General features: G+C 53.9%; 1 protein-coding gene across 1 annotated transcript in view; it reads left to right on the top strand.

Moving 5' to 3' along the window:
* Cacna1a (calcium channel, voltage-dependent, P/Q type, alpha 1A subunit) overlaps positions 1-18,291 on the top strand; it is a 155,787-nt gene that overhangs the window by 10,246 nt on the left and 127,250 nt on the right. The window contains exons 2-3 of the mRNA XM_013034189.1: positions 13,848-13,953; positions 15,770-15,909. Coding sequence (XP_012889643.1) covers positions 13,848-13,953; positions 15,770-15,909 — 246 coding nt within the window. The remainder of the gene's footprint in view (positions 1-13,847; positions 13,954-15,769; positions 15,910-18,291) is intronic.

The raw sequence follows: 18,291 nt of genomic DNA, 5'->3' as shown, positions 1-18,291 counted from the left end.
TTTTTGTGTGTGTCATGGGGCTTGAACTCTGGGCCTGGGCGCTGTCCCTCAGCTCTTTAGCTCAAGGTGAGCGTTCTACCACTTGAGCCACAGCGCCACTTCTGGCTTTTTCTGCTTATGTGGTGCTGAGGAATCGAACCCAGGACCTCATGCATGCGAGGCAAGCGCTCTACCACTGAGCCACCTTCCCAGCCCCTGAAAACATTTTCATGTGTTTCATCTCGTTCCTTTCTGCCACTCACGCCTCTGGGAACATACCAGTGCTGCCCTGTGCAGTTGCTCAGGCTGTACACTGCCCCAAAGCACCCCATTAACACCTCATGGGCATCAGAGAGCTGTGTGTTTATTATCGCAGTACGGGAACGGAGGGCAGCTCAGGGGTCTTTATTGTGACCCTTTGTGGCAGATGACCCTGACATCCTGACAAAGGATGCCTTGTTGAAATTCACACGCCGGTGCTGTATGGATTGGTGGTAACAACCCAGAACCCAGATACCATTCGTACCTGATGGTATTGTACCCCCTGTGGCTGCCATAGCGGACGAGGCGCTGTCCTAGGTCCTGATTTTGCTTTTCAGGACAGAAACCTGGTCTCTGTACAGCTACAAACTGTTCTTAGTGCTTTCGGAGTCTAGGAAGGGATTTTCTTTCCCCCAGAAGCCAGGTAGATTGTGAGAATTGCTGACAATGGCCAAAGATCATCAATTCGCAACATTCCTGGGTTCCCTGCTGCACAGTTACATTTGAAAACTGGAGGTGGTGGTGGTGATTTTTTTTTTCTTTTTTTTTTTTTTTTCTGTTCCTGAGGGAAACTTTTGGCAAAAGTTTGAAGCCATTTTTGGTAGTCACGAATGCCGGATTGGGGGGAGGGTAAGGAGATACTGACACCTAGTGGGGTAGGAAGCAGGGGGTATTTAAAGCATCTGCCAAGGCCCGGGGGCAGCCCGCAGACGAAGGAGTTATTCAGCCCCGTGTGGTGAAATCCCTGATGTCAGCATGGCCTGGAATTTCTTTGAGGGGAGTGGGTGGATGTAGGGTTTTGGGGGTGACTTAAATTTAATTTACAGTTTGTCTTCCTAGCTGGGTGTCGAAGTCAGTTTTCTGTGAACTTTAGATCCTACACGCTCAACAACAAGCCTGCTACAGACAGATTCGTTGATATAAATATAGATGAGTGTATGGAAGGCAATCTCAGCTGGAGTTGGAAGTGTTGTCATAAAAGCTGCCACTGCTCCCGTTCCCTTCCTCCTCTTCCTCCTCCTCCTCCCCTCCACCTCCTCCTCCTCCTCCTCCTCCCCCTCTTCCCCCCTCCCCCTCCTCCTCGTCCTCGTCCTCCTCCTCCTCCTCCTCGTCCTCGTCCTCCTCCTCCTCTTCCTCCTCCTCCTGTCACCTGGTTCTGAAGGCATGCCTCACTTTCTCTAGGCTCTTGGCATGATGAATGCTGCCCTCCATCCCCATACTCAGGGCTTAACACCCATCACCATCTACCTTTCCATCCACCCACCCACCCACCCATCCATCCATCCATCCATCCACTCACTCATCTGTTCATCCACATGCCCATCCATCCATCTACCTACACATCCATCCATTCATCCAACTATCCATCTCCCCATTCACCTATCTATCCAAATATCCATCCACCCACCAACCCACCCATCCCTCCCTCCATCTATCATCTATCCATCAGTTTCTATTAATCCATCTACCTACTCCATCTATCCATCATCCTACTCTATCCATCCATCCATCTACTCACTCATCTGTACATCCTCATGCCCATCCATCCACCTACCTACACACCTGTCCATCCATCCATTCATCTACCTATCTATTGATTCATCTATCTATCCATATACCCATCCATTCACCCATCTATTCTCTATCTATCTATCCATTCTCCATCCATCTAACATCCATCCACCCATTCATCCATCTACCTAGTTCATCCATCCATCCATCCACTCACTTATCTGTTTATCCATAGGTCCATCCATCCATCTACCATAGGCTCCTAAGTGCTGGGGTTATAGGTGTGTACCACGCTGCCTGACCTTTATAGCATCAATTCCTCTGGGCTCTCTAATGTTTAGCTCAGGTTGGAGAGATCATTGGGTAGTGAGTAGGTGGTTTATCATAGGAGCTGTGTGACCTCTGGGTGAGCCACTTGCCCTCTGTGGGCTGCAGGCTCCTCCTCTATGTGTCTCAGGGCCTGCCGGCACCTCCCTGCTGTCTGTGATGAATCAGTGGTTTGACAATCCGGAGTGCTGAGCCCAGTGCCTGGCCGGGGCAGTCAGCGCTCCCTTTGTGAATGAGTGCTCGTTTTCAGAGTAGAGGTCAATGGTCTGGCGGCTAATAGCTGGAGCTCAGCTCCTGTTTAAAGCGAGTTTTGATGTGAGCTTTTTATTTTCCTCATTTTTTTTTTAAAAAAGGAAGGCTGGAGGTAGAACTCGGGGGTAGCGGGCTTGCCTAGCATGCCCGAGGCCCTGGGGTCCCTCCCAGCCGCACCCATCAAAACAAGGCGGAAGAAAAGAAAGCCGAGGCGGCATGCGCGTGGCGGCGCAAGGCTCCATTTTTCCTGGTGTGTGTGTGGTGCTGAGGATGGAACCCAGGCAAATGCTCTTCCACCAGCCACGCCCCCACGACAGCCACGCCCCCGTGCTAGCCACGCCTCCAGACAGCCACGCCCCCACCAAGGAACCCCTGGCCCCATCGCTGAGCCACACCCACCACAAACCACGCCTCCCGCCAGATCCACAACCTCTCAAAAACAGCCATGCCCACCCCACAAGCCACGCCCACCGCCTCCTAGCCACGCCCCCACCTACTTTCTTCTGCTTCCCATATTCCGTTTGGCGGTGTTTGGCGCGTTCGGGGCGCAGCCATTGAATCCCAGCGTGTTTCCTCCACCCCGAGGGACCCCAGGCTCACCAGCCCTTGTGACCCATTTCTCCCGAGTGCGTTTATCTACCCGCGTGGCTTGGAAGCGCCTGGCGCCCGCGGGGCCCCGCGGATCCTCGCTGATCCGAGCAGCGGGCGCCGTGTTCCGCGCGCGGCGCTGCCACCGACCAGAGGCTCAGCCCAGCTGGGTGTCTCCCCGGTAAATGTTTAATAAATGAGGCCTACAAGTCGCGGCGCTGGGACTCTTTGATAGTGGAGCTAATGAGGGGCGAGAGCCGCAGGCGGCCGAGGCCCCGCGAGGCCCCGCGGCTTCCTGGGCACAGGAGCTGGGCAGGAGGCCCGGCGTGGAGGCCGTGCGCCGCCGGGGGCGGCCCGCTCCCGGCCCTCCTGCTTCAGACGTTGTTTTGATCACTTGATAAAAATGTATTAGGGTGGGGGGGAGAGAGAGGGAGGGAGGGGAGGGGGGGAGGGAGAGAGGGAGGTAAGGAGGGGGAGAGAAGGGGGGAAGGAGGGCGAGGGAGGCACGGTAGAGGACCGGCATGGTAGTGCATGCCTGTAATCCCAGCAGTGGGGTGAGAAAGGCAGAAAGCTGTGAGTTCAAGGACAGCCTGAGATACACTGCATGATCCTATCCGACAAAAAATTGTTGATGTGTGTGTGTGTGTGTGTGTGTGTGTGCGTGCACCATAGAGAAATAGAGTCAGACAGACACTGAGACACAGCGTAGACAGGCCGACAGAAAGGAAGACAGAGGGAGGAAGAATAAACAGCAGCTACCCAGTTGCCTGGGGATGGAATTCCGCCGTGGGGTTGTTTTGTGTCTGACTCAGTGGTTCTCATTGACTGCAGGGCCTTGGAGCCTGTTCATGGTCAAGTTCTTGTTCGTGGAGGCTGAACGAATGGGTTCCTTAAGTCTGGGGAGACCCTCATTGCTGGTGTCAATGGAGGTTTGCCTCCTCTGTGTGAGATTGCTGACCATGACGTTTTGTGCATGTTCAACTTGACTAAATACTTCCCTGATCCAAGCACGGAGGGGGCGAGGAGGGGGGGCTTGCTAAGCCTGTCATCCTAGCTACTCAAGAGGCTGAGATCTGAGGATCGTGGCTCAAAGCCAGCCCAGGCAGGAAAGTCTGTGAGACTCCTATCTCCAGTAAACCACCAGAAAACCGGAAGTGGCGCTGTGGCCCAAGTGGTGGAGCGCTCGCCTTGAGCTGAAGAGCTGAGGGACAGCACCCAGGCCCAGAGTTCAAGCCCTAAGACTGACCAAAAACGAAAGACACAGTCCTGAGCACTGGCACGACCCCACGTTCCTGCTCAGCTGCCCGCGGCATTCTGGTGGCTCCACAACCCTGTCAGCAAATTTGACGTGGCCACCTTTGTTTTCATCCTGGCTTTTCTCACTTGTGTTGCTGGGTTTGCATTGGGACCTTATAGTTTGCAATCCCCGCTTAGAAGCAGGGAAATACGTATGTATGTGTAGCTATGTATCTGTACATCATTTCATTCAGTGCTGCTGCTCCAGCTTCAAGAATTCCGAGTGGATTGCTAGCTAGGCTTTCATTTTTTCGCGTATTGATTTGTAGGTGATCTTTACATATGGTGGTAATGAGCCCTTTGTCACTCATTTCAGGCTGTGTAACATCTCCTCTGGGCTGAGTTTTCTTTCTTTCTAAGAATGCACTTGATCAACAGCACTTTTTTTGTTTACTGTGCTGAATTTAGACAACTTTTCCTTTGTGGCTTGTTTTCTTTGGTATCGTAAAACCAGTTCTGCAGATGGGCGCTGGTGGCTCACGCCTGTCATCCTAGCTACTCAGGAGGCTGAGATCTGAGGATCATATTTCAAAGCCTGCCCGGGCAGGAAAGTCCATGAGACTCTGATCTCCAATAAACTACTCAGAAAAAGCCAGAAATGGTGCAGCGGCTCAAGTGGTAGAGCCTTTTTTTCTAAAAGGGAAGGTTTTTTTTCCCCAGTACTATTGTGTGAACTCAGACTCTCAAAGTTTCTCGAGGTTGGAGCTCTACCACTTGAGCCAGGCCTCCAGCCTGGGTTTTGCGGGTTCATTTGATATAAGAGAATCTCATGGTCTTTTCTGCCCCAGGCTGGCTTTGAACCACGATCCTCATATCTCAGCCTCCTGCATAGGTAGGATTACAGGCGTGAGCTGCTGGTGTTGGACTTGAGCCATGTATTTTAAATGAGCAGGGACTGCATTGTAGCCATAAACATGACCCATGGGATCACTGCCTTCATCACTGCCAGATAGACAACGAGTGGGACTGGATGGATAGTTAGAAAGGCCACAAGTCCTGTAAGGAGGGACAGGTCCAGATCACTCTCTGAGGAGTGAATCAGAGAACTTCTGTAGATATTAGATGATCAATTATTGGTAGCTAAGTAGATAGATGATGGATGGATGGAGACATAGGCACGTAGATGGGAGGGATGGATGGACAGGTAGTTTGATAGATAGGTATTTTCCCCTAGGGAATGGTGATTCACTCACCCCTTTGTGGGATTCAGTTCTGGTGAGGGCTGAGGGGGGTGTGGGAACAGTGGGAACTGTCTGTGCAAAGGCCCTGTGGCAGATAGGCGTTTCATGCTCGTCTCAAAGGTGATAAAGCCATAACCACCCAACAGCCCTAGCTTGGTGGACAGCTCACTGCCCGCGCTGGGGAGGAAGCAGAGAAGCAGGAAATGAATGGTGGCAGTTCAGGGAAGAGGCTCGTGCTCTCTGGAGATGCCTGCGCGGCCTGGAAGCCACCGGAGGCATGCTCCCTGCCCTCCCCCTCGTGTCTGTTCCTTTCCAGGCTCGCATCGTTGGGTGAGAAAAGCCAGGTTGTGATCTTGCCAAAGCAGCTCACCGGGGTAGACATATTGTCACAGATGGTCGCTGGCCGGCCTCGCCCCCGGGGTTCTGGAGTGGGTTCAGTGTGACCATTAGGGGGTTTCAGTAGCAGCGTGAGCCAGTCCTGCTCCTTGCAAGCACCCGATTCTCACACCAATGGTGCTGGTATATGGGGGAATTTATTCTATGTCAAACTGGTTTTTTTTTTTTTAACCAGTTGTGGGGCTTGAACCCTGGGCCTGGGCGCTGTCCCTCAGCTCTTTTACTCAAGGCGAGCGCTCTACCACTTGAGCCACAGCGCCACTTCCGGTTTTCTGGTGGTTCATTGGAGATCAGAGTCTCACAGCCTTTCCTGCCCGGGCTGGCTTTGAACTGCGATCCTCTGTTCTCAGCCTCTTTGAGTAGCTAGGATGACAGGCGTGAGCCACCAGCCCCCAGACATTTTTTTTCTTTTTAAATTGATCTATATAATTGTTATCTGGATGGAGAACAAGCCCTGGACATACTCATCACCTCCAACATGGGTCATTGTTTCGTGCTCCAAATGCTCAGAGATTCTCTCTTCTAGGACTTCTGGAATCCCCTGAAAACAATGTGCAATTAGTTGGGCGCCAGTGGCTCAGGCCTGTAATCCCAGCTACTTAGGAGGCTGAGATGTGGAGGATGACGTCGAAAGCCAGCTTGAGCAGGCAAAGTCCCTGAGACTCTTGTCTCCAATTAAGTAGCAAAAACACCACAAGCGGGGCTGTGTCGTAAGGGGTAGAGCGCAAACCTTGGACCGAAAAGCTTAGGGACAGACAGTGCCCAGGTCCTGAGTGCAAGACCCAGGATCAACACAAAAAAAACAACAGCAACAAAAGAAGACAAGAATAACGAGCAATTAATAAAAAATGATTTTAAGGGACAGAGCAACTTCTTTGATTTGATTGTTATGCATTATGTGTGGAGATCTAAATGCATAGTCAATATTAATTCTTTTTTTTTGTTTTTGTTTTTTTTTTTTGGGTCCGGTCATGGGGCTTGAACTCTGGGCCTGGGCGCTGTCCCTCAGCTCTTCAGCTCAAGGCTAGCGCTCTACCACTTGAGCCACAACACCACTTCCGGCTTTTTTCTTTTTGCTTATGTGGTGCGAGGAATCGAACCCAGGGCCTCCTGCATGCAAGGCAAGCGCTCTACCACTGAGCCACCTTCCCAGCCCCTCAATATTAATTCTTGACAATGACTTTTTATGAATAATAATACGAAACACAGTCACTTATGGCTAAATATAATCACCCGGCTCTACTAATGGAAGGTGTGAGATTCCACCAATCTGTGAGTTTGAGGGTTATAATCCAGTGTCAAGCTCCCAACCCAACCCCTATTTGTAGAAATTTATAGAAACCGCCCCATGCTCTGGCATTATTTTTTATTTTATTTTATTTGTGGGGCTGTCCTTGAGTTTTCCTTGTTCAAGGCTGGCGCTCTACCACTTGAACCACAGCTCCACTTTTGGCTTTCTTGTGGACTGTTTGCTTGCCTCGGCTGGCTTGGCAGTGTGATCCTCACGTTTCAGCCTCCTGAGTAGCTGGGATTCCAGGCGTGAGCCGCTGAGCTCGGCCTGGTTTGGAGTTAAAGTCTTCAGAGGGGTTAAATCCTGTGGCAGCGCTGAGCGTGACCGTGACCGGCCCTGCCTCTGGGTCCCGTGGGGGCCCATGGGGCCTGGTGGGAGCAGAGGAGGAAGCCAGCTGTCATGGGGCTGGGCATGCCGGCCAGCCCCTTCCTGAAGCCCAGGGAGGTGGGTGTGGGGCCGAGCCCTCCCCTCACCTGGGCCCACTTTTCTTTGGAGCCGGAGGCAGGTGCAGCATCGACGTGGAGGGCGTTTGGACAATGGCGGCCTGTCCAAGCTGTGTTGGACCAGAGCCCGCGTCCAGCCCCCCAGGTTAGCTCGGCGTCGCTCACAATGCCTGTGCCCCCCCCCCAGCCGCACCCCCTCCGCAGCCCGCCAGACCTCCCGGGGACAGGGCTGGCTGGGCGCTGTGCCAACCTCCAGGCTCGCCCCGCCCCTGTCCCTCCCTGGAAGTGACAGCCACGCCCACCCCCGGCGGCCGGCCACGCCCCTCCCAGGCCTGCAGTGACCAGAGGCCATACACACACACACACACACACACACACACACACACCATGGCAGCCCCCCCCACCCATGCCTCTCAGCTCCCCGGGTTCTCGCTTTCCTCTGCTCTCTCTTCCCACCTCTGGGCTTTTCCTCCCTAGCTTCTGACCTCCCCTCTCAAGGCCTCAGTTTCCTCATCTGTGAAGTCAGGGCCACTAGGATCTTTAGAGTTGACCGCTGCGGTCTCTGGTGACAGAGGGAGGTTTGGGTGGCTCAGGTCTCGAACCCCAGGAGGTTAGGATTTGAATGGGTTTTGAACCAAAAGCTTTGTAGTGCTGACTGTCTGTTCTTGGGTAAAAACAATAGGAAAGGTGCTGGTAGCTCAGGCCTGCGAACCCAGCTACTCAGGAAGGTGGAGATCTAAGGTTCATGGTTCAAATCCATCCTGGGTAGGAAAATCCGTGAAACTCTTAGCTCCAATGACCCAGCACAAAGCCGGAAGTGGAGCTGTGGCTCAAGTGGTAGAGCACCAGCCTTGAGTGAAAAAGCTCAGGGACAGTGCCTAGGCCCTGAGTTCAAGCTCTCAGACTCTGTCTCTCTCTGTCTCTCTCTGTCTCTCTGTCTCTCTCTCTCTCTCACACACACACACACACATGCAAACAAAGCAAGCTGGATGGATGGATGGAGTGATTCTTACCCGTAATCCTAGTTAATTTGGAGGCAAAGATGAGAGGACTGTGGTTCGAGGCCAGCCTGGGCAGAGAAGCTCATGACTCCATTTGAAGCCCAGTGGAACAAAGGACGCACAAATAGGAAGATCACAGTCCAGACTGATCAGGAGCGAAAGCAAGACCCCCAACCCAGAAAGCAGCTGGAGGTGTGGCTCAAAGGGTAGAGCACCAGTACCACATAACTGAATGAATGAATGAGTAAGAACTGGGCCATAGCTCAGTGAAGATTGCTTGTCTGGCACGTGAAGGTCCTGTGTGTCCCATCCCATCCCCCCATCACTAAATGCACAGGTGAACCCCCTCTCCAATTTGTCACTCTCTCAACTACACTAGGTCTAGTTTTCCAGGCAGACACAAGAGATCGTGGCTTTCAGGAGGTGTCTGGTCTCAGAACCCAGTCCTCGAACTTCCTTGGATGGGGTTAGGGGAGGACCCAGCCGGGCGCTGGTGTCTCAGGCCTGTTTATCCCAGCTACTCAGGAATAGAGGCTGGGACCTGAGGGTGGTGGTTCAAAGCCAGCCTGGGGAAGGAAGGACTCTCATCTCCAATGAACCATCAGAAGACCAGAAATGGTGCTGTGGCTTAAAGGGGTAGAGCACTCGCCTTGAGCAAAATAGCTCAGGGACAGTGGCCAGGCTCTGAGTTCGAGCCCCAAGACCGACCAAGTAAAAACAAAGAAAAGAGGAAGCATCCCCAGGCAGGGACCACAGTCGCTGGCCCTGGTGCTGAACACCCGCCGAGCTCTGGTTGGGGTCTGGTTCCTGCTGGAGTCTCAGGCCGCTGGAGAGATGGGGCTTTAGTCTAGCCTGGGTTGCGGGGAAACGGAAGTCATCACCGGTCAGCTCAGCCAGCTGCTGGCCAGCATTCAATGATTGATCATTGAATTGAGAGCTGTGTGTGTGTGTGTGTGTGGGGGGGGGAATTGCAGCTCCACGGTGGGGGCGTGGCCCACCCGGTGGGCGTGGCCTGTTCAGGGGCGTGGCTTGCTGGGAGGGGTGTGGCTCCGCGGGCGGGGTGTGGGGCGTGGCTCCGCGGGCGGGGCGGGGCTCCGCGGCGGGGCGGGGCTTCCCCAGGCGTTCCGGCAGCGTTGCTCCGCCCTGGGTTCCAGCCCAGCATTATGGCTGCAGTGGTCGGGCCTGGGGCGAGGTGTGATGTCTGTGGTCTGATGCTTCTACAGGAGGCCGTATTTATTTTATGTTTTATGCTTATATAACGTCTCGTTGTATAATCCGTATTGGCCTGGACCTCGCGATTCTCCTGCCTCCTCTGCAGTGCTAGGATTACAGGCGCGCACCTCCATCCCTCCATCTTTTTCTTTTTGGTGCCAGTCCTGGGGCTTGAACTCAGGGCCTGGGCGCTGTCCTGAGCTTTTTTGCTCAAGGTGGGCGCTCTACCACTTGAGCCACAGCGCCACCTCCAGCTTTTGGAGAGCAGAGTCTCGCGGCCTTTCCTGTCCGGGCTGGCTTTGAACCTCGATCCTCGGGTCTCAGCCTCCTGAGTGGCCGGGGCGACACGGGCGCCCGGCTGGACTTCTAGTTTTTAAAGACAGAAGCATCTGCACCCTTCTTTGTCTTTTCGAGGGTGCTGGGTCTGAACGCAGGGCCCGGTGTCGGCTCGGCAGGTGCTGTGCCGCTTGGGCCACGCCGCTCTTTGCTCTTAGATAAGTCCCATTTTTGCCAAGAGCAGGGCGGGGCCTGAGGCGGCCGTCCTCTTCCCGGAGCTCCTCAGCGTTTAGATGGAGATGGAGTCTCCGGGGGTCGGGGGAGGCCCGAGCTGTCCTCCAGCCACGATCGGCTCCGGCTGGGCCTCCTCAGAGGGCACCTGGCTTCCCGGAGTCGCTGTGCTGAGGGGGTGGACTCCATGGCCAGTCATTTCTAGGGGTGCCTGTGGCCTCTTGGGGCGCATCTGGCGGGCGGGACGGTTTGTTCAGGTGCTTCTGACTTGCAGAGACTGGCCGCCGGGTCGCCCTTCCCGCCTCGGGCTCCCCGCCCGCCCCCGCGGCTCTCCGCAGGGGGAGGGAGGGCGGCGGGTAATTCTGGGCCCCCGCTGACGTCGGTGCTTTCTCTCCAAACCCAATCAGGAGCCGAGTCGGAGCTCAGCGCACCGAAGCGTGTGCTTACCTCAGCTGGGAGCTGGAGCCGGCTTTCTAAATCCGGAGGCTCGGGCGGGACTGGAGGCTGGGTGAGGAAGTCATCGCCTCCCCTTCAGACTCTACCCAGTGTGACCTGTGACCTCTGCGGGGGCGGGGGGGGGAGCAGGGTGTGTGTGTGGTGGGGGAGACTGAGGCATCTCCGGGGGGGGGGAGGACTCCGGGGTTACCGCCAGCCTCTCCCTTCGCTCCCTGGATGTTGACTGAGCCCCGACTGTCGAATGGGACTGAAGGAGAGAGTATCCACGTGGGTGCGAGCCACAGAGGCCTCCAGGAATATGACTGTCATGTGCAAAGGGCCTGGGGCAGGACCGGGCCAGGCATGTTGGGGTGTTTGAATGGGATGGAGTGACCCAAAGGGAGAGAAGCGGGGGCGATGGGGGCCTGCCTGGCTGTTGGGAAGAGGAGGGAGTCAGCCTTTATTTTTTTATTTTTCTAAATGAGCTGGGCCTGACGGTTAGAATTAAGCTGGAACTTTCTTGCTTGCTTTGTTTTGTTCTGAGTTTGCTTCCGTTCAACGTTGCTCCACATGAATGAAGATTTAGGGGTTCCTCTCAGCTTTCCCCTCCCCATGCCTGAATCTGGAACCCGCTGCCCCCCCCCCCATGGAAGGCTCCTGCAGGGTCACGCTGCACACCTGCTCACTCACCTAAGTATCTGGGATTACAAGCGTGAGCCGCCGTGCCCCATCTGCGGATTTGATTTTTGGCCCCGCTCCAGGGGGTTAGAAATGAGTCAGGTGTGGAAGGATCAGAAAGGGACTGGTGGGCAGTGGAGGGGGGGAGAGGGGGGGAGTGTCCAAATCTGTTATTCCCACGGGGGGGCACATTTTGCGGGTCTGTAGGTGAGAGACAAGTGTTACAAATGTGTCTGGGTGGTGCGAGGAAGAAGAGAAAGAAACGCCCTAAGGAAGGGGGTGGGGGGAAGTTTCTTTCGGTTGGCCCAACTGTAGAACTTTTTTGCTCTACAGGGAGGTTCGGTAGGGGTGAGTCTGAAATCGATGGTTTTGGTGTGTGTGTGGGGCGGGAGTCTGAAATAGCAGCAACCCCGATCCATTGAAATTCTGCTAATGCAGCTCATAAATGCACGCTGCCGGCCCTAGGGGCAAGCTTCCGGGAACCTTTCGGTGAGAGCCGATGCAACGGAAGTAACGTGGCAGCCGCTTTGGGGGCAGGAGGCCAAGCCCCTCCCCCCCCCCCCCGGAGATGGCAGCTGGACGCAGCCCTAGGAAGGGGCCTGAGTTTGGGGGGGGAGGGAGGGGAGGGAGGGTGGGAAGAGGCAAAGCAGCACTGTGAGGAGCCAGGGCCAAGGGCCCCGGGCTGCGTCTGTGTACAAATATTGTGTCTTATTTCCTGGGCTGCAGAATGAGACTCAGGGCAGCATTTGTAGGCCGGCTTTGGGCTTTGTTCTCTGTCAGGAAGCCAATCACAGTCAATCATGGCAGGGCTGCTTTTTTGTTGTTGATGTTGCTGTTGTCCCCAAATTACCCTGAGGATTGCTTTGCTTTTCAGAGAGAGAGGGGGGAGGGAGAGGAGGAGGGAGGAAGGGAGGGAGGGAAGCGCCTCGTCAGCAGTTTCCAGCTGGAGGCACCAGTCGGGGTAAAGATGGTGGGTTTTCTTGCCTGCCACATGGAGCTAGTTCCTGCGGTGTTCTCGGATTCGGGCTTGGGTTAGGCTGGGCTTGTGGGCTTTTTCCTTCTGGAAGGTGGATTTGTGCCTCACGTTCCCTCTTCCAGTCTGGAAAGGGACACAATATCGGGAATGCCGGCCTAAGCCCAGTGTGGTAGCGCACGCCTGTGATCCCAGCTCCCGGGAGGCAGCGAGGGGGGCCTCAAGTTGTGTTTTGTCTGAAGACAAATACAATAGGATGAGTCACCAGACCTAACTCCATGGATGGATGGACAGAGAGAACCAGAAACAGAGAAAGAGAGAGACAGACAGAAAGATGGACAGACACACACAGACAAAAGGGAAAGAGAGGAAGGGAAGCAGGGATGTGGGGGAGAAAAAGGAAAAAGAGGGAGGGGCACACACATATGCGTGCACCCCAGCCTGGGCCGGGGCGCTGTCCCTCACCACCTGAGCCACAGCGCCACTTCCGGCTTTCTGGTGGTTCATTGGAGATAGGAGTCTCATGGACTTTCCTGCCCGGGCTGGCCTTGAACCTTGATCCTCAGATCTCAGCCTCCTGAGTAGCTAGGAATCGCTGAGGGCGCAGGCGCGGTCTCCCTCCCCTTCCTGAGTTTTTGGAAGCTCATTTTAAGATGATGGCCCAGACCACTCTTCATTCTTTTGGTCCCGAATTTGATGAAGCACTTGAAAAGAAAACAAATGTGACTAGCACCCTGGTACTTAGCACAGCCCTTGGTATGCAACCGTGTGTGTGTGTGTGTGTGTGTGTGTGTGTGTGTGTGTGTGTGTAGTTCTCAGGCCTGATACAGTGGCTCCTCGTTCCTCTTCCCCTCCCCCTCCCCCTCCCCCTCCCCTTCCATCACTCCAGCCTTCGCCCTACTCTTCCTCCATCTAAATGGCACCCTGTGGTTTTGGGCCCGGCTTCTTTTATGCTGCCAAGGTTCCTTCCTGTTCTACTACAGATGAGGCCTTTTCAAGGCTGAGTACTATTCCACACAATGGACAGACCATTTCATGTGTTCATCCATTTGGCTCTATTTTGGGTCTTTCCACCTTTGGGTAGTTGTAAGTTGGGCCGTCATGATGTCCATGAGTCTTTGCCATTCTAGCTTCTAATTCTAATTTTCGATGCACAAAAGACTTCCATGTGGGGCTGGGAAGGTGGCTCAGTGGTAGAGCGCTTGCCTCGCATGCATGAGGCCCTGGGTTCAATTCCTCAGCACCACAGAAGCAGAAAAAGCCGGAAGTGGTGCTGTAGCGCAAGTGGTATAGCACTCGCCTTGAGCTAAAGAGCTGAGGGACAGCGCCCAGGCCCAGAGTTCAAGCCCCACGACGGATGTGGCTTTTAAAATAATGATTGGTGCAATTAGCCCACGTGTGCTGTCCAGCCGTGTTCAGCTATTACCAGCAAGTTCTGTGAGAAAGCCAGTGGTGGGCAGGACAGGGGTTCTTCCCATCGGCGCGCCCCGGGAGATTTTCCTTAATTCTGCGCACTCCCTTTGAATATATGATCTTAGCCACCATCATAGCGAACTGCATCGTTCTCGCTCTGGAGCAGCACCTGCCGGACGATGACAAGACGCCTATGTCGGAGAGATTGGTGAGTGCTCCCCCCCCCCGCACCCCCACCGCCAGACCCGCTGTCAGCTGGGCCCAGACACAGCCCACGAATGCAGTGTCTTCAGAATTAAATCGGTGACCTCATGTCCAATACAGACATCCCATTTTTTCTGCTCCATATTTGGATGTGTGTGTGTGTGTGTGTGTGTCCTGGGACTGGAACTCAGGGCACCGTCCCTGAGCTTTTGTGCTCAAGGCTGGTGCTCCACCACTTGAACCACAGCTCCACTTCTGGCTTTTTGGTGGTTCGCTGGAGATCAGAGTCTCGCAGACTTTCCTACCTGGGCTGGCTTTGACTGTGATCCCCAGATCTCAGTCTCCTGAACAGCTAGGATGACAGGCGTGGCCACCGGCGCCTGGGTAGCTTTTATTTACGTTTTTGGTGGCAATACTATGGTTTGACCTCAGGGCCTCTTGCTGGCCTTCAACCTTAGAGCCACGCCCCTACCAACAAGCCACACCCACATCACTGAGCTGCCTGTACTAAAGCTGAGCCACGCCCCCAATGGACGAGCCACGCCCCACATCAAAGCCACACCCCCACTGTGGGGCCACGCCCCCAACGACTGAGCCTTCAGCCTTGGCCATGCTCCCACCGCTGGCCACGCCCCCGCCGCTAGGCCACGCCCCAACCCTTCCAGCCTTGGCTTCTGTGACATTGCAGGAAACGTTTTTTCGTGGCAAAAAGCAGCCCAGTGTCTTTGGCATTTTGTTTTGTCTTGATTTTCCTTTTTCTGTCTTGCGGTTCTCTACATACCTGACAAAGTGTTCTGCTACTTGATCCACACCTCGTTTTGCCTTGAGTTGTGTTTCACATCAGGTTTGGGGGTTTTTTATTCATTGTAGTTATTGCTCAGAGCCAGCTTCCTCAGACTGCGGTCCTCCTCTGGGCCTGCTGTGTAGTGAGAGCTCAGGAGTACACCGCGCGCCCCGAGGCTCAGGCCGTCCTCCACCACAATCCCACTCAGCCTCGGGCCACCGTGATCGCATTTGCGAACCACCGCCACCAGCCTCCCCCAGTCCAGTTCCTAACTGGTTGGTTCCTTGTGACTTCCAGTAGTTTCTTCTCAGTGTCCTGAATTCCTTACACCTGGAACCGTTTCTAGAAGGCATTGAACATTCAGTGGCTCAAATGGCAGAACATTCTAGAGCTATTAGCCAGCACTAAAGTCCTTGTCCGTAACTGGCAGCATTTATTTCCTGGCTTCCCAACACCCCAGTAGGGAAGACACCTCCTTTATCGCCTTCCCAGAGGCAGAAGAATGTGCAGGTCAAGATGACAGGGGTCTCAGAGCGTTGGGGGTCTGCTGGGAGCCTGGGCCGGCAGGAAGAGCGGAGAAGGGGTGCCATTCCCCAGTGGACACCCCAAAGAGCTGGGCTGATGAATTCCACCTAAGAACCAGCCATGTGAGGGGGGGCGGGGAGAAAGTCCAGAGTTGGGGGTCCAACCTCAAAGCCTTTGAATTCTAGATGTTAAGAAGTGACCCCTGAAAGCCCCGCCTTTCCCGTAGAACTTTCTATAGCAGTAGACGTGTTTTACTCATATCCTGTCCAACATCTCAGCCACTTGGAAAGTCGGACTGCAGGATTGCATTTAGAGGTTTATTACATTGAAACTTACTTAAGTTCCAACAGCTGGCTGAGAGGTAGGGGAGATTGGCCCATAGGAATGAAAGAGGTTGTTTTCTAGAAGCTTCCAGAAGTTTCTAGAAAACAGGGAGGCGGGTGCCCGATCTCCAGCTGGGTCCATGGCCCTCTGCCAGGACGTTCACTTTGCCCTCGGTCTCTCTTTTCAGGATGACACGGAACCATATTTCATTGGAATTTTTTGTTTCGAGGCTGGAATTAAGATCATCGCCCTGGGGTTTGCCTTCCACAAAGGCTCCTACCTGAGGAACGGCTGGAACGTGATGGACTTTGTCGTGGTGCTAACGGGGTAAGGCCTCTTCTCTTCATCTCACCAAAGAATGGCCAGGCTTTGGAGCCGGGGTGGTCGCTGTGGTCCAGGCTGGACTCGGGAAGGCCCAGCCCCTGGGCTCCTCTCTGCTTTCTTCCCACCATCGCCTCCCGTCCCCCGGCGGTGCATCGCCATGCTGGCTTTTCGTCTTTGAAAGCATTGCTTACTGGAGTCAGCGGCTCTCAGAGTGTTTGGCACGTGCCGTTCTAATTAATTCTCACAACCCCGTGGAGTTGGAAATATCATATACTCCTCTGAACGCTGATAAAGCTGAGCGAGCGCGTGAGAGAGGGTGGGGGGGGGAGAATGTTTCCCGAGGTTGCCCAGTTGGTAAGAGCAGGAGCTGGGGCTTGAACCTAAGCTTCTGGGTTTCCAGATTAGAAGCCTTTGACCATTGCCCAGACCCAGTCTCCTTTCTCTTTTGCTTGAAGATTGTTTTCCCCTCTGTATTTCAAGTGTGTAAGAGGCTGTGGTTGTGACTATGGAGAAAGCCAATCTAGACGAGGTTGTGTCTTTGAAGGGTTTTCTGAGTCAGGCAGTGGTGGCTTACACCTGTGATCTTAGCTACTCAGGAGGCTGAAAGCTGAAGGACCGTGGTTCAAAGCCAGCCTGGACAGGAAAGTCCATGAGACTCTTATCTCCAATGAACCATCAGAAAATCAGAAGCTTTAAGGGGTACAGCACTAGCCTTGAGTGAAAGAGCTCAGGGACAGCGCCCAGACCCTGAGTTCAGGCCCCAGGACTGACCAAAAAGAAAAAAGAAAAAGAATATTTTGATCAGAAGTCAATGAGCCATAGTTGAAGAGTGAACATTGATAGACCCCCTCCCAGAGACCTCGTGGAAGCGAATTCTTCCTGCTATAGTAAAAGATCCCCAAATAGCCAATGACTTACACACTTGGCTTCCCACCTGCTCTTCCTGGCATCTTTCCTCCTGCGGTGATTGAGGGACCTTTACCCTCACATCTTGTGGCTGCCCAGCAGCCTCAGCTTCAGGAACTCCACATTGGTCCACACTGAGCCGTTGGAAGAGAAAGAAAATTTTGGGAGATGGGAGTTAAGAAAGTTCTACAGGATTGGGGGGAAGCAATTTGGCTTGTATCTCTTCCCTCCGTATTGGCTTGTATCTCTTCCCTCCGTATTGGCTTGTATCTCTTCCCTCCGTATTGGCTTGTATCTCTTCCGTCCGTATTGGCTTGTATCTCTTCCGTCCGTATTCCATTGGATAGGGCTGGGGGCGTGGCTAGCTGGTGGGGCGTGGCTAAGCCCCGAGGTGTGTGACTAAGCAGGGTGGGGCTAAACAGAGGAAAGGCGCTAACTTGCTGGGCGTGGCTACCCGGTGGGTGTGGCTAAGGTGGGTGTGGCTCGGTGGTAGTGCACCTGTCTACTGTACAGTATCTGGAATTCAACCACATAGCAATATACCCCTCCACCAAAGGAAGCAGGGAAATGCCAGCTTGATGACTACCCAGACATTTGTGACACCCCAATATTTACATGACCACCATGTACCGATTGCTGATTGGCTCCTTCTCTGTCCCCCTGTGCTCTTCTCTGGCAGACATTTTCCCCATAGTTCTCTCCTCAGACCCAGTGGCTTTGACTGGGAGAACATTTGTGAGAATAATTCAAGTCTTCACCTTCAAACCCCTTTCCCCCTTTTAACAGTTAGTACTGGGGTTTGAACTCTGGGCTTGTGATTGCTAGGCTGATACCTTACCACTTCACACACACACACACCAGTAATATTTGCTTTAGTGACTTTTTTCATATAGACTTAGTTTTTGCTAGGGCTGGCCTTAGGCCATGCTCTTCTTCCTCTCTAGTAGCTGGGTTGACAGTCAGATGCCACCACACCTACCTTATTGGTTGAGATGAGGGTCTCACTCACTTTTTTCCTGGGCCAATCTCAAAATGTAATCTTCTTGATGTCTGCCCCCAAGTAGCTGGAATGACAAGCATGAGCCTCCATGCCCAGCTTGAAGAGAATAGCTACATCACGCCGGGCTGTCGGTACAGGCCTCGGGGCCTAGCAATCTATCATGAAGACGCTGCTCAGCTCTCAGGACCTTGGTACTCACTGAAGACCCTTAGTTGATTTTTAAATTTTTGTCAGTCCTGGGACTTGAACTCAGGGCCTGGGCGCTGTCCCTGACCTTTTTCACTCAACGCTAGCTCTTTGAGCCACAGCACCACTTTGGTTTTCTGGTGCTTCATTGGAGATAAGAGTCTCACAAACTTTCCTGCCTGGGCTGGCTTTGAACCCTGATCCTCAGATCTCAGCCTCCTGAGTAGCTGGATGACAGGCTCAGGAGCCTAAGCTGATTTTTGCTGGACCTCAAATGCTTCGTCTGTCTTGGG

This window comes from Dipodomys ordii, unplaced genomic scaffold (assembly GCF_000151885.1).
Source record: "Dipodomys ordii isolate 6190 unplaced genomic scaffold, Dord_2.0 Scaffold184, whole genome shotgun sequence".
Lineage (NCBI taxonomy): Eukaryota > Metazoa > Chordata > Mammalia > Rodentia > Heteromyidae > Dipodomys > Dipodomys ordii.
The sequence above is the reverse complement of the archived record's forward strand: the minus strand, read 5'-3'. Positions and strand labels throughout refer to the sequence as shown.